The 16,305-nt window shown below is 39.3% G+C and overlaps 2 protein-coding genes across 3 annotated transcripts in view; one reads left to right on the top strand and one right to left on the bottom strand.

Annotated features, from left to right (window-relative positions):
• The window catches only part of exoc4 (exocyst complex component 4), a 117,384-nt gene extending 113,471 nt beyond the window's left edge, over nucleotides 1-3,913 (bottom strand). The window contains exons 1-3 of the mRNA XM_073480568.1: nucleotides 3,820-3,913; nucleotides 2,645-2,834; nucleotides 783-977 (exon numbers count right to left, since the gene is read on the bottom strand). Coding sequence (XP_073336669.1) covers nucleotides 783-977; nucleotides 2,645-2,834; nucleotides 3,820-3,899 — 465 coding nt within the window. The 5' untranslated portion in view covers nucleotides 3,900-3,913. The remainder of the gene's footprint in view (nucleotides 1-782; nucleotides 978-2,644; nucleotides 2,835-3,819) is intronic.
• Nucleotides 3,914-10,815: 6,902 nt separating this feature from the next.
• chchd3a (coiled-coil-helix-coiled-coil-helix domain containing 3a) overlaps nucleotides 10,816-16,305 on the top strand; it is a 73,222-nt gene continuing 67,732 nt past the window's right edge. The window contains exons 1-3 of one of the 2 annotated variants that reach the window (XM_073481025.1): nucleotides 10,816-11,024; nucleotides 12,061-12,324; nucleotides 12,898-12,991. In XM_073481025.1, coding sequence (XP_073337126.1) covers nucleotides 10,944-11,024; nucleotides 12,061-12,324; nucleotides 12,898-12,991 — 439 coding nt within the window. In that variant the 5' untranslated portion in view covers nucleotides 10,816-10,943. The remainder of the gene's footprint in view (nucleotides 11,025-12,060; nucleotides 12,325-12,897; nucleotides 12,992-16,305) is intronic. The other variant, XM_073481024.1, reaches the window with a different exon arrangement.

The raw sequence follows: 16,305 nt of genomic DNA, 5'->3' as shown, positions 1-16,305 counted from the left end.
ACTGCACCATCCTGATCAAGTCAAGCGCATTTGAAGTTTGCAAGACAGAGGCGAAGCGTCCAACTGACTTTGAACTTTCCACAACCTTTCAAAGCGCGCTGCACTGACTGAGCGCAGGTTGAATGAAGTTCCACTTCTCTCCACGCCCACAAAGAGGATTTTCATGGTCCTTTGGGCATACCATCATTCCTCTTTTTTCCTCCTTCTCAGATAACCCCATTCTAGCAAACTAATTATTACCAAAGTCTGAAGGAAGATGTGTGGGAGTGACAGAGAAAGGGAGAGAGGAAATGGAAGGAAGGGAACAGAGAGATCACAGAACCCGGCCGTTTAGTCCTCAATGCCATCCTCCAGCTCCCCTGCTGAGCATACTGCAAAACACACATCAAAAGAACAAAAGTACACGTAGACGTACACACCTGCAGTGCCCTCACTGCACTTAGGTGATGTTCGCTTGAAGAAAAAGAGTTGCATCCAATGGACTGTTCAAGGCTAGAGGAGGACTCTTTAAAGGGATGACAGGCACCAGGACATCAATCTAGGCAGCAACACCTCATACCCAATACTATAATATTGCCTCATATGCATCTACATATGTCAATATATTTTCCAAAAACTTCAAAAACCATATCTTGTTCCTTTGTCCATTCTTCACTTTCTTCACCTCACTTACCATCCAACCAAACAGGAGAAAACATCCTGAAATACTGCACAGCTCACACATACTCAGGCATACAAAGATGCTCCGAGACAAACACATCTCCAGCCATTAGTCCACTCACCAGCATATCTGTGGCATGAAGGTAGTGCTTGCTTGCCATATAGGCCTCCAGCCGTTGAGGCACCTGCTTGATGCTTTCGATTTCATCCAGCAGCTGGAGGACGTGCTTGTGCTCGATGCCCTCTATCCACAGCTTTCTCAGCTCGTCCCTTTTGCAGTGGAGCAGCATCTTACAAGACAGGAGGTTTTCTTTCACCTGCAGGAAAGAGTAAGTTGAAATCTAGACAAGTAAGACACAAAACTAGTCCACAAAGACCAGCAGTGCTTATAAAAAAAAAGCATTTTAGATCAAGACATTACTACAAATAGGCCTACTAAAAAAAAATCTGTTCTTATTAAAGCTGTATTAAAAATACAATAGTGTAAAAAAATTACCTTTCATACAGGTTAGTGTAAGGGAGATTATGATTGAGCTAGCCATCTAGTGAAACACCGACTTCAGGACAACTTGGTGACCTACCATTATATCTTGTTGTATGTTTTCTGAAAATATGGTAAAGCACAGCTGCTCCTTACCTAAATAATGTTTAATTTCTTAGTTTGGCTACTAAAAACATGCAGAGTTGTTAGCAATGTCAAGAATGTGAAATGTTGAATCTCACGAGCCAGCAGAGGATGTTAAAATAGAGGGGTGCTTTTGCCACATGACTGAAAGCTTTTATCAGAGAAACTACATTTCCTGTGACACAAAACAATGGCTAACAGTAATAAATGTGGTATAAACTGTATAACATTTATAACATCAACTTAAATACCCAGAAAGAATGTATAAGTAATTAGTGTAGGAAATCTCTGAAATACTGGTGAAATACAAAAAGTCTTGCTATTTTCAAGTGCATTGAAACCATTGGAACACCATTACATGAAAGGCCTTGTACACCTACACAAGTGTTTTGACTACTGGCTGATTAGACCTCAGGTTAAATTTGGGTAGAGCTATGCTCGGAGTTTGCACAAGGAAAATAGCACAAGCACATCAGAACATAAGCCATTCTCAGAGCTGACATAGTGGCATGTTATAGTATGAAAAGCACAGGTGTAAGAAATTATATCAATGATTGCAGAATTCCAGTCAAGTCCAGTTAATTTTAATTATTTTAACTGTCTGTCTTATTTTATGCCCCCTTATAGCAGCCCTGAAATGTTTTAATCCAAGTTCAACCATGTAAAAATATTTGTAACTTTGTTTAGAAAAGTGCTGTATTAATGAAGTTATTTTATTTATTTTTTTCATCTATTTTAGATGTACAGTCATCGATTTCAGGAGCCTGGTATTGTAAATGCTGGCTAACTGTCACACCATCAGGGCTTTCGGGGATTTTTTTAATAGGTCAGAGCCATTGTTAATGTTATTAGTATCACCTGTGTTGTTTCTACTATAACAAGTCAAAATGTCTACTGTGCAAAAGGCCAACAGTAAAAAGGAAATGTATTTCTTAGTTCATCAATTAAATATAGAAATGTGCGGGCATACCTTTGAAAATTTCTGTTCTTATCCTGCTAAGAAAAATTATTTTTTTTAATTATGTCCAGGGGACTAAGGAGTCTGACTTCAGCTGATGATTGTTAAGTAGGCAGTTTTGTTCTTGGGTGAACAGGATTTAAGTTAATTAAGTCAGTCTTTTAGTCTCTGAGAGTAAAAAAAAAAGAAGCCTAAAAACTGAGATAAGAAACCCTTTAAATGTATGAAGAGACAAATGAAAATGAATGAAAAACATGTTGTGTTTTTAATTACACAGCTTAGAGTCACTGTTTTGAAATCCACCAGAAACAATGAAAGCATTAATTCTTGTAATCATTTTCACAACCTTCCTGATTCATTCATCCACTGTGCGTTTTTGTATACACATCTCTCCTTTCTACCTGTTTGATCTTGTTGCGGGAGCTGGTGATGCGCTCGGTGATGCTCTGGTAGGTCCTGATGGCTGTCGTGAGTTCGGCATAATGCTGAACAATCAGCTGATCTAGATCCCTGTCGCATGTCTCAAAGGCCTCTTCCAGGCGACCCTTCTCTGTCTCCCTGTCCTGCACATCGTCGCTGCTGGACAGAGTCCTGCATCAGAGAAGAAGGAGAGGAAGGGTAGAATTCAACTCAATAATGAAGTCCATGAGTCTGAATGAAGCATCAATGATGGAGTGGAGAGCAGAGACCCTCAGGAAATGTCAATAAGAATTTGAGTTTGCATTAAGTATGAGCTTCAGAAAAGCACTTGAAGGCAGCTTAGAGTATAAGAAGAAAAACAGGAGTATGACAGTCATAGTACAGGACTTTGTATGCCGTTATAACCGTACAGTACGGGAAGCATGACAATACATTTGTGCTGTAATAAATTGATCTAAAAGCAGCATAAGAAGGGTGGTTGTAAAATATAACGTCCTCTCACATATTGAAGGCTTTGAAACAGTGAATGACAGCTGTCAAAACTGTTACAGGGGTCACATTGAGGTCGCAGTGTGTGTCTCTCAAGTACTTCATCTTTTTAGAATTTGTTGGTGATTATTAGGCTATCTCCAGCCTCTGTGACCCTACAACATAAACTCAAGTTCAACCTTATAAACCCAGACAGCTCGTTACACAAGTGGCAACTACTAACGCGATATCTCCGAAATCCAAGCTTGCTGCACTTCGTTGAGCGACCCGGAATAAAACAGTGTACTTCAATGATCATCGGACGAGAGATTTTCCATCCAATTGAACTGATTTATTGGACATAATTGGGAATTTGTGATACGAATTATCAATTAGCTTCAAATAGTGACAGCCACAGCTAATATTCAACCTCTTCTTCAGCTTTAGGAATAAATAAAACTGCTGTTGACATTAACCGACACGTGTCGTCGTATATAAGATTAGAAATGTGCGAGCTTTCGTTTATTTCACGTAATTAACAATACAGGAAGGATGTTGCTAACATGTAGCTTTAGCATGAAAGCTAGCTGTCAAACCGTGTCCGTCCACAAAAGCGAGCATAATTCAAGAGCTACCACACGTCTTATCAGAACCGTTGAGTTTGTATGAACAATGTGGCAAACCTTACCTTATGACAGAGATGAGAAGACCAGACGGGTCCTTGTTTTTGCTAACTGCACTCCTGTATCTCCCTGTGTCAGCTGCCATTTTTTCCAGCTGCGGCACCCAAACAGGAAGAGAGGAGCGCGAGGTTAGACGGTGGAATTCTGGGAGTTGTAGGTTTACCAGGGAAAGTAGTTCTGCACATTTTCTCTGACCTCTGCTTGAATAACAGTCACAAATGTGAAACGTATGGTGTGACTACAATGATATTGGCTATAGAAAATCGGCCTAATTTAAAATGAGAGGTTTTTTGTCCCTTGTCTGAATTTAAACAGGTATTTTACACCCCAAGTTCCAAATTTTAGGGGTCTGGTTGTACTCAGCAACGTAACTCAAAACGTAAACAGGAAATAACAATAGTTTTTGAATCAATAGGTACATTTTTTATTCAGAAAATATTGTATTAGATAGATCAGGAGTTCAAGTAATTCAAATAATTCTTAAGTGATCTTAATCAACAGGGATCTCCATAATTAGCATAATACATTGTTGCATGGCACTTATCCAGCCCGGTATAGATAGTGCTTCTAGTTGCTGTGTGGTGACAATCAATGCAATATAGATTTTTTTTGTATTTTTCTGGATCACATTAGCAAAAAACTGTTTCATGATAACATTTTCAATCAAGTCCTCTCGAGACTGATAAAAGAAAGGTTGAGCTGAGAAGAAAGGAGAAACACAGTGAGTGTCAGTGAGTTAATAGCCTCCCCCATTTAGAACATATAGTGCTGGATTTGGCGGGCTCTCCTATGCTATATCTCTGACAATCTCTGCTGTACCGACGAGAATGGGAGAGGGCATTGATTCTGGAGCAAAGGAGGTCGATTCCCAGCAGCCTGGGCCCTGATTGATGCGCTGGTGGACTGACGAGATAACATTGTGGGTGATCTTTGTGTCTCTTCCAAAAAAAAAGAAACAATCGCTGTGTCATGCAGGAGCCACTGTTTTTCTTTTGAAGGCGCCAAGCTTCCCAGGTCCAAGTTTAATTTTGAAGTTCTTATCACCTTTCCCTGCAGCCCATGTCCCATCAGTCCAACTAATCTACAGGGCTTCTTTTCTCCAATAACCCCACACCAAGGTTATTTCTTTCAGCTTGATGTGTGTTTGGACACTAAGTGATTGCTTTGACTGACTGACCCGTGTGTGGATTAAATACAAGGGCAGTAAGGTCTTTGTAGGACATGCCTTTGTGATCTGTTAATGTATAGATCTAAATGCAAATGCTTCATCTCAATCACTCTCTGTGTCCTTCATCTAAAGAAAATATACATACTAGGAGGCGCCTTCTGTGGCACTTTAAATAATGGTGCAACTACTTTAAGTTTTCATACATAATGACAGTGTATGGATGTTGAAGTAACAGCAGATTATATGGATTAAGATAAAGGGAGCTCTATTAGCACAAGCATGCATTTAACAGGTGCTTTCACTTAGATATGCTTCTTGTGATCATTAAATAATTCATGTCCTTGGTCTCAGGAATCTATTTTGATGTAATTGTGGGGTTCTAATTGACACCAAGTCATTGTTAATGTATGATAATAGCTCTAATAATTATCCTGAGAGAAATACCACGGAAAGATAAGTGGGTTGTGTAAATACAGTATTTTCACCCCTCCAATGACACCCCTTTGGAAACTTGCAACAAAATTTCATTCCTTGGTGATAAAGAAGAAGATACTTCTTTACTTGTTTCCATGGAAATGTGGTGAAGGGAAACAAGGCAAAACTTTGCATCTATTATACGCCTCCTGGATTTTTTTCACATAATCTTGAATTGGATCAAACAAAACATGTGTCTCATATCTCCAACTTACTGCACCACCCATAATAGGATACAACACAGCTAAATTTATATCTTAGGTTTCATCCTATTTACATTCCACACTTAATTTTGCAGGAACAACACAGAACACAGACAAGAAATGAAATTAGATAAAGATTTATGGATGCCTAATGTGGAATTGACTGAAATAACACAAGGAAAGTACAGTAGATGAAGAAGTCCTGACAATCAACATTTCAGGATCTTAGTGATAAGTGATCAACTTGTCACCACACAATGTCTTTTCACCATTATTATTTTCTTGTGTTATATCTAAAGGAGACATATTATGTTCATTTTCACGTTTTATTTTGGAATAGACTACTACCAGAATAGATTTACAAGCATGAGTTTTCTCACAGAGTCCAATGCAGCAGCACTGTATTCCCCCTCTGTCTGAGACACTGTTTAATCTCCTGTCTCCATAAGGTCCGCCTTCCAAATACCCAGTCTACTTTTATTGGTCAGGTCACACTCGCCTGAGCCAGCACCTCTTTTCATATCTCCGGTCGGCTCTGTTGTGTTTTCAGCTTCCTGTTAGCTTTAGTTCTTCTGTGAATATAGGCATTAATTATGCAAATGTGTGACATGGTGATGTAGTGTGATGTCAGGAAGTTACAGAATTAAAGGAGGGGCTACTCACAATGCATTTCAGGAGCAGTGTTTTCTGCGGGATAGAGGAGCTCCCATTAGAGCAGACTTTGTGCTTTCTAACTTTCAAGACCTTTTACATGCACAAGAACCAAAAGTATATAACATACTGAAGAAAAGGAAAATGAAAAAGCATAATAGGTCTCCTTTAAGTTGTTTTGAGGTACCAGTTTTCTCCAGCCAATAATAACAACAAAATCAATTTTCTTGGTGTGCCACTGGGAGGTTCAGAGCAGGAAACACTGCCAGAAATGTGAACTGATTCACATAATTGCCTAAAATGATACAAGCAGGACATGAAAGGTGTGAAAACAAGACGATGATAAGTAATGATGCAAATTAAAATCCCATCATCAAGCATTTAGGTGGCCGTATCATATGAGGAAAATGTAAGGACACTGGGAATACAGGAAAAACCTAGTTTTCTCTTGTCTGCACATAATCATTGAATTAAATATAACCAATAAAGTAACCAGATCACAAAGCAGCATGATATCAAAGTCAGGTGTCAGTCCTAATAATTATCTTGATGGCTACAGTATAATAATTATGTCATACACAACAAGAAAGGTTCTTTTTCACACTCTACCATTCAATCACATCTCTGTTTTATAAGCTCCATATTCAATACAGCCTGAGGCTTTTCAGAGAATGCCCTCGGGGCATTTTCTGCACATTCTGATGTTTTATTATGTAATTTGCTTATGTTGTAGAGGTAAGGGATTCCCCTTAGGGAAATCTGTTCACAACGACAATATGACAACACTTAAAACATTTCGATACCTATTATCTTAGAGCATGACAGCAAATTTGAAATGAATAAAGCTTCGGGATCTTAATGTGTGTTATTGTGTTGTGTGTGAATGTACATAAACACATTCAAATTCATATATTGTATACTGTAGTCTGTCTAAATTGACTTTGACTGATGCTGAAGGCCTTACAGCTCCAGGGTTCCCTACAAACCTAGTCATTAATTCATCCACACCCTTACTTTCTTTGTTCTCATTTTTGGAATTACCACTTCATGTCACCTGTTGTAAAGTTCATTTTTTTTAAGACATACCTCATGTCATCATATTCCCAGTGATTGATGTCCTCCTATTCACTCTTCCTCCACCCTTACCTTTCCTCCACTCCAGCTCATATATGAAGTTTATATGTTTGCAAATACAGCACTGTCAGCCGTTCTGGTTCACAATATATTATATTAAAAATATGATCAATGTTTATATTGTGTATATGATTTGAATGTGAGTCCTCTGTGCATATGGATTTTCTAGATAATATTACAGTACACACAACCACAATGAATTCTTAAAAAGGTTTCGATTGATTTATGTTTGCACGGCTTTGCAAATATACACAGTACAGAAAACACAAAAATCAGCAGAAAGAAGCATTATAAAAAAACTGTATTAGGTTATTGTGTGTGTATAATATATCAAGTTTAGAGGATGATTCTTATGAACTGTCATTCCTTATAATATCCTCTCTCCTCGAGGCATATCAAATTTCCAGCTGCAATTTTTATGTCCTGCAAGGCTGTATGAGTTTCTGAAATGGATGTGGCATAAAATATTATAGAAAACAGAGGAGAGTTATAATTACATATAAAATGATTCTCTTGAAACATTTACAGTTGAACTTTTACAATCTATTTCTTTCAAATGGCTGATTTATTGACTACTTGAGAAAATTCCTGCTGATGATGTATCTTAAGATGAATGTTCAGCAAGTGCACTTGACCTTTCTGCATTCAAATGATTTACAGTTGTTGATGAAAGTATACTTTATCGGTTCTTTCGTACGATATTGAATTTTTCAGATACATGTTTTTTGTCTTATAGGATTGTTTTGTATCAGATATTCCTTAATAATAGGAGTTTTTCTCATTTCCTTTTTATTCATTTTCTTTAGGATGCAATTTAGAGTAAAAAATAGTAATAAAAATAACAGCAGTCATAACACAAGATGTCTGTGATTCACCAGCAGTCCATGGTCTTGTTGTCTTATGAGCAAGACAAGTGAATGTGGTACTTTATGTCCAGAATCAGCGTCTAGGAAAATGTTAACGTCTGCTCCTGGTGGAATTAAGTCTTTCTGTAGTCTGTTGCTGCGGCCAAATAGTTCCCCGGGACTTTCACCACTGTTGCCTGTCTATGATGCCTTCTAGTATTTAAAGCCTCTGCATGCTTTCCCCTACCATGTTTGATCTATCTTGTGTCTTTGATTATACCTGCTTGCCTTGCCCCTTTGGGTTTGTTTGTTTGTTTGTTTGTTCTGCCTGACTGACTGTAACTGGATGTAAGCCTCTTCACTACCAAGTAAAGCCTTCTTTTATTATATCAGTTCTGTCTCATGGATCCACCTTTGGTCCAAGAGCTGTCCAGGGTGCTGACTGTTTCTTGATTTCTTTTGTCATCATCTCCTCTACAGGCAGCTGGAGGCAGGTGTTGAAAATGAATAGCAATACATATGACAGAAAATTAAAATCAACATGTGTTATCCGCACATTAATTCCCAGGATTAGATGTGCTGCTATACAAGTAACAAAGACACGTACTGAGAGAAGAATCAATGAAGTGTTGACTGTTCGAGATGAATTTCAGCAGCAGTGGCTTGTGCATAGATTTTGAAGAGTCGAGTGATGCAAAAGGCCATACTTTTTTTATTAATCAGGAACAATGACCACTGAATAAAATGAATTTTAAAAAGCAGTTTAGCACAGAAGTGATCTGAGTGAGTCTCAGGATGTTGGACCTGTTCAGAAGCAAAGGTTCTCAGTGTGAATATGCGTACTGACTTTGGCCATACAACAGGTCTATTTTTCCATCTCTATTCTCTCTCTGTCTATTCTTGTTGAAGCTCTATTTCCATTTCAGGAGCTGCCCTTGCTCTCCCTGATGGATTTGGCAACTAGTTCTGCCACTCTGCATTTTTAAAATCAATCTGACAATATTGTTCCATCCGTCTAGCTGCATTTTTCACCCACCCAATCTCCTCTTCTCCCTGCCCTTCCTTCTCTCATATTCTTGCTTCAGTTGGGCTATTTTCTTTTCCTCTTTTTGTCAGCTCAAGATGAGCAACAACACAGATAAAACACAGTGATTTAAACACTAACTTGAAAATATCCATGCAATGTAAATAATGCCTTACATAGTCAACTGAACATCATGATACAGATATAATAAGGAAGTAGTTTAAAGCAAGTGATTTCCAAGTTTAATCAGATTAATTTAGGGCTGGTTTCCTGCACCATCAGAAACATGTAAGGTTCTCCTGTCAGTGCCTTTAACCAAAGCATGGGCTTAGAACTGGAGTTGGTCCCCAGGCTGCACAGTGGCTGTCCATTGCTAATATTAATAAGAATGGCTTAAATTAACTTTTAAAACGTTTTCCGAGGAAAGAAATTCCTCTGGAGGTTTCTGTGTTAAAATGATAATTAATTTTGAGATGTTTAGCATTTTTTCTGAGAAACTGAGGTCACAAGACAATAGTCTTAATTTTACAACTTAAAGATAATATTAATTGCCACTGGTTTAACCTAATAGCATAACCAATGTTGTAAAAAGTACCAAAAGTCATACTTGAGTAAAAGTAAAGACATCATCTTAAAATATTACTTTGGTAAAAGAATGAATATTACTTAAGAAGTCTTTAAGTATCTGATGTTAAATGTACTTAAGTATCAAAAGTAATTTTCTGGGAATAAGTGTACTTAAGTATCAAAAGTACAAGTAAAAGTAAATTATACACTTATATACTATAGGGGCGGACTGATTATTGGCTTGGCTGATTTCTGGATCCGCTATTTAGTATTTTTCTGTACATAAATTAATTTGAAATTGTTCTACTTTGGCCCTGATGCAGCCTTATAATTTGTAAAGTAACTAGTAATTAAAGTTATATATATTTTAAAAAAGTAAAGTAAGACAATATTTGCCTCCAAAATGTAGTGGAGTGGAAATAAAAAGTAGTAGAAACTGGAAATAGCCCTCAATTTTGTACTTAGTCAATTACTTGAGTAAAGGTGCTTGGTTCATCTCTGAGCATGACTAATAAGAATTATTTCGCATGCAAAATAGTTTATTGTTAAAAAAAATTGGTGCATAGCTATAGGCTCTTAGGTGTACATTCAAAGCACACATTTTATGTCTTGATTATCACAATAAATATTGAAGCCTTCTTTAGTGGTGGTGAGTTGAATTCTTACAATAATATTACAAATTCACATCGTATCTATGGGCATAAACAAGAACATTATAGTTACTTCTTTGTAGACAGTGGTATTAATAAGTAATACATCCAGCAGTGAACATGTTGTACTGATGATGTAAAGTCATACAAGTAGCGCTGTCACACCCTCTGTCGCTTGTAAACAACAACCAATGAAAATCGCCGATGTTAAGACGTGCGACTCTGCTTGTCCAATCAACTCGCGCGTTCTTCACACACGTCATGCTAAGGAAGTACGGACGTGCCGAAGCAGTGGGGAGCGGGCCCAGCCATATATACCTGTCTCTAACGCAAGTAAAGTGTATGAAGAGAAACTAAAAGTGGACAGTCTTCCATATTACATGTAGATAAAGGACACGAGCTGCGGTCTGACAATGGGAGCGAACAACAGTACCCGCCGCGTGTCATTCGAGTCAGATGAAAACGAGAATATAACAGTTGTGAAGGGCATACGGGTAAGTGACAGCACACATACCTGATAAGTTTTCACTGAGCAGGTGTCTCATTATGTCTGCGTTAAAGTGCAATCAGTTAGTACAATGGTGCAACGTTATTACGCTGCTTCGTAAATGCTATACTAACAAGAGTGCTAGCTGTGTAGCTTGTCTAAAAGCGGCTAGCTAAGTTGTTATAGCAAGCAGCCTCACTTTCATTCATTACTAAAGTTAAACAGGTTAATATAAAGTAGTGAAGGAGTATACAGTTTTATAGCATGTAGTTAATAGCCTCTGTATGAGAGCTAGACCAGCGAACTTTTGAGTGTCCTTGTGGGAATGTTGACGTTGACGTCAGCAGCCTCGTGCTCCCCTGTCTGTCACGAAGTGCATGAATGAAACTCACTCAACTTGCATTCATGGTTGCGCAAAATATTCTTCTTTTGGGACTTTTCACTCAAAGGTGCGTGGTGATAACGTGGGTGGTTATTGAAGTGGAGTGACTGTCAGCTTCTGTCATTAGGTGGGAGGTAGCTGTCACAGGTTCTTCTATGCCACTGTCAGCTGATGTTAAATTTAGATTGAGAGGCTTTCGTCGATCAGATAAGACTTTAGCTGGCATGACTCTGCCTATTATTAAACAGTTGGCAAGCCAGCCAAGCGAGGCTAATGTTGTCTTTCAATAAGGTAATCCTGTTTACGCTGCTGCTGTAATGGTTGTGTAAAAAGATTGTAAACACAGCTTTGTCTATTCTAGTGCACAAGTACAGTATTCTAACACAATGTATAGTTTTCCATGGGAGCAATTTTGGGATATAGGCCTACCCTTATTCGCTCACATATCTGTCTGTAAAGTATGAAGCTAAAGCCAGGAGATAACTAGCTTGGCATATAGACTAAAAGCAGGGAAAACGGCTAGGCCTGGCTCTGTCCAAAGTTCCCAAAATCAGCAGCTGTAAATCACACGTTGTTCAATCTGCACATAAATATAGATTTAAAAGCAACAAACTTTCTTTAAAATCTGTTTCTGAAACTTTTATTCCACTCTCCTCTGCAGCTCTCTGAGAATGTCATCAACCGCATGAGGGATCCTTCACCTCCGCCTAAACATGAACCTGCTCCCACTCAGCCACCTCCCATGGCACCTACCCTCACTCCTCCTCCTCCTATCCTGCGGGCCATACCTCCCCCCTTTGACCCGATCACCTCCTTGCCTCCTCCTCCTATTGTAGAACCTGTTGCATCACCAGCTCCTCCGCCACCAGCTCCGTCTGCCACAGAGACTGTGGCTGCACCTCCACCTCCTCCTCCTAAAGAACAGGTAGCAGCACCCAGCATAATTGACGTGGTGCTCCCGTCTTTGGCACCCTCAGCTGCTAATGTTGTCGCTGCTACTGCTTTTGAGGCTGAGGCAGCACCTCCTCCTCCTGCTCCTGCTGCTGTTGAGCCGGTAATTTTGCCTCCCCCTCCTCCTCCTCCTGCTCCCATTGATCCCCCAATTCCTGCTCCCTGCCCTGCCCCAGCTGTGGTTGAAGTGATCACTCCGCTTGCTCCTCCTCCCCTTGTTACCGAATCATCCCCTGCTCCCATGAATGAATCCATTGCTTCTCCTCTTCTGATAATTGAACCCATTGCTCCTCAACTTGTAATTGAACCCACTGCTCCTTCATCTGTACCTGAACCCATACCACCTCCTCTTCCTGTCGAGATTGAACCAATCATTGCTCCCCAACTTCATGAATTGGAACCTCTTGCTTCCGCTCCTGTCGCCATCCTGCCAACAGCCCCAAATCCTTCAGTGGACATTTTGTCCACGCAGCCTGCTGAGCCATTTGCTGCGCCTCCCCTGCCTGAGTTTACTACTCCTTGTGAACCAGTTGCACCTCCTCCTCAGCCCCCAGTGGAGCCAGCATCCCCTACTCCTGTTCCTGAGCCAGCAGTAGTGACTGAGTCGATTTCGATCCCACCGCCTCCTCCTGCACCTGCTGGTGAGTTTTATTCCAGTTTGCTGAAAATCTGTATTTGTAATATATTTTACAAACAAATGCTGATGGAAGCAGTTAGGTGTAGATTTATTGCTTTATGGTGTATGTTGTTCAGTAATATGATATTGATTGAGATTGTATAATATTCTGGTGGTCATGGGTTGCCTAATCAATGTTAAGGTATAGAAAAGCTTCCCAAGATCAGTCTTTTTATGTAGAATGAAACATGAAGTAGTTGTTTGATGATTTACTAAATTATTATTTTTTTTAATTTAAAGCAGATACAGTTTGTGACTTTACAATTTCAATAACGAAGTTTCCACTTGCTGAACAGACGGCTGGACAAACCTGTCTTGTTTCTTCTAACAAGAGACAGAAGTCAGTGCTAATTTATAAAAACTGTAGAAATGAATTGTTCTTGTTAACGGCTCATTTTATCCTGAAATGTAAGGGGCGCTTCTTCAGTAGCCTGGTTAATTAGAAGGCAAAGGTTATGAGGGAATGAACTGTCCGAGGATTTATTTTAAGTCCAGCTACATTGAGTTTTAATTATGTTTATTGTGTGGGTGTTTACTTTGAGCCACCCAAAGCTTTTTGTCTCCAACTTTTCTTGCAATTTGTAATTAGTCTTCATTTTTAAAAACGTAACTTGCAGTGGCCTTGGTCATATTATGATTCATTGCATCTCCCTAGCTGTTAATGAAATGATTAATTCTTTCATGTAATAATGTTAATAAATTGATGCTGTAATTAGTGGCCCTCCGTTCTGCCTCTGTCACCGTGGGGCTCAAGCTGTCACGATTACCCTTCTCACTCCTGGAGTTTGTGAGAGTTCTCAAAATAGTACGGCTTAACTCAGTCGAAATCTTAATGTTTGATCTATTTTTATAAATTTTGTGTCTACAAATTATTCCCTCTTCATTAAAGCAGCTATAATCGAAAGTTGTTTTTTAATGATGGATTATATAACAACTTAGTCTGATAAAGGACAGAATAGAGCTCTGCACAGCTGAGCTGTTTTAGTTTTCTGGTCTGCAGCTGCAGTGTTTTGGTTTTTGGCTACAGCAGGCACTCTAAAAAATGCAGTTGCCAAAAGTAGAAAGCAAATGTTATACCTTATGGTCAATATGCTTCCTACTTCACTGGCATATACACATTCTATTAGCTACCAGTTGGAAAGTTTGGGTTAGAAGGTTTGCAAGAGCACAAACATAAACACACCAAGGCTGTAAAAGCGGACTACTGAGTAGATGAGTTTCTGTTTGTCTCATCTAGCCACTTGTTAGCAACCACCTTTTTGAGGCATGTAAAAGCTTAAAAATTTACAAGTGGGGGGGATTTACTGACATAATTTAAGCAATAGAAAAAAAGGGTCACTCCTAAGCTTGTGCTGACCAGACTTCTTACCAAAACCCATTCAAAAACCCACTGACCTTGAAGTGAGGGAATCAAAAGTGCAAAGTTTTTTTCAACATTTTCATTAATTTCTCAGGAAATAATGCATGGACCTTGATGAAAAAAATCTGGTGTATATAGGTGGCTGGTATCTGTGAGTAAGTACAATTTGATTTGGATCCTAGATCTGGTGAGCTTGAATTATGGTGAAGCAGTTATGGGTGGTTGAGAGATACACGACTATTGAGTTAGATGTTGGATTAGGCTTGACTGAATGAAAGGGAACTGTTGGGTCTAGGCAGAGGAATGCACTCTACTGAGTGCCATCCCAGTTTTTTCATATTAAAGAAAACTTGGCATTGGGGAAACCTGTCACTATAGATCATATACAGCAGTATCAAACTACAGTGATATTGCAGGGTTGATTGAGTTACGTTGTTTCAGTTACACAATGAGTTTGAAAGACTCAAACAAGTGGACAAACTCACTCTTTCTGTATCTTTTAGCTTATTGTCTCTGTAGCGTGGGTGTATGTCGCCTATGTCTTGACACATCCGGCAGAGGACGTTTAAATGTTACCTGTTCATTACAAAGTACAGAATGGGGCGTGGGTGCTGGTTCTTTAGAGGGTGGCATCCAGGGTGTGGGCAGGCTTCCCCATCCTTGACTGTGCTCAATCAGTAAGGTAATTAAAAAAGGCCAACTTATGCCACGCCACACTGACTCCAGTGATTAAAACGACACCTCCGCAGTTTCACGCAACAAACCACAAGGCCTCATTAAGGGAAGGAGGTGGTCGGCTTTTGTGCGTGTTACATTCTTATTTGACCGTAGGGCCTCTGTGATGTGGCATTTTGTGTGAGCCACCTGCGTCTTTGTTTGAGCACACAAATAACACAATTGTACAATTAACAGAATTTATTCATGTATGTTCCACAAAAACACTCCTTTGTCTGGCCGTTTTTCCATTAGCTCCGGGGCCACTTTCACAACCATGTTTCATTTTCTCTATTTTGAATAAAGTTATTCCTTCATTGTTTGCACTAATTCAATTTCGTAGTAAGAGATGCATGCAACAATATCTCTCTCAGTTTTTTTAACAGGTGTGGAGTGTATTATTATGAGAAACTGTCAACTGTGTCCATGGCGGAACACAGTGTTAATGAAAGATTCAAGATCTACTTATCTTTTTTCAGTTACGCATGTAAATTCTGCATTTTGTGTTGCGGGACAAGGTACAAAGTTGTGATTGCTGCTATGTCTTTCACTTGCCAGTCTTTCACTTTTGGCTCTTATGGTGGTTGGTGATGACCAGCCTAGAGGCACAAGTCTAGTCCACAAACCAATGGGTCATGTTTTATTGTGGGTTTAAACTTGGTCCATATTCACCTCAGTTTGCTGTTTTGTTTAAAGCTGGACCCTTATATTTACTGTATCACAAACAATGGTGTTGCTTGACATTTACTCTGGTATTTTGTATACTCTCCTCGCAAGGTCACCTCGCAGGTTAATATGTACCAAGCTCACCAAGAAATATGAAGGAGAGAGAAAAAAAAGTCAAGTCAACTTGGACGATTGATCAAACATGCTCTTTTTAAGGAACCAAAAACTAAAAGGTACGATGAATGTGAATCTCGTTAAAAAGTTGCAAAGTTCAGCCCAATCCTGAAAGGGTACGACCTTAATGAGGCGGACATTGATTATGTGTGTTGGGTATCGAGTGAGGCTCTCAGCAGGTCGGCTGTCTCTAAATCACAGTCTGAGTCAGTATGTGTGCTGATTACACCATAGTCAAGGTTGAACCTCCTACACCTTCTCCAATGTGCTATAAATATTCATATGCCAGAGCCCACACACTGCGCTGGACTAATAGCCTGCTTAAAGATGTCTCCCAGGTGCAGCAGAGAGAATGGGAAGAACAG

The sequence above is a fragment of the Pagrus major genome, chromosome 14 (assembly GCF_040436345.1).
Source record: "Pagrus major chromosome 14, Pma_NU_1.0".
NCBI lineage: Eukaryota > Metazoa > Chordata > Actinopteri > Spariformes > Sparidae > Pagrus > Pagrus major.
Note: the sequence above shows the minus strand (reverse complement) of the source record. Positions and strands in the feature narration are given on the sequence as shown.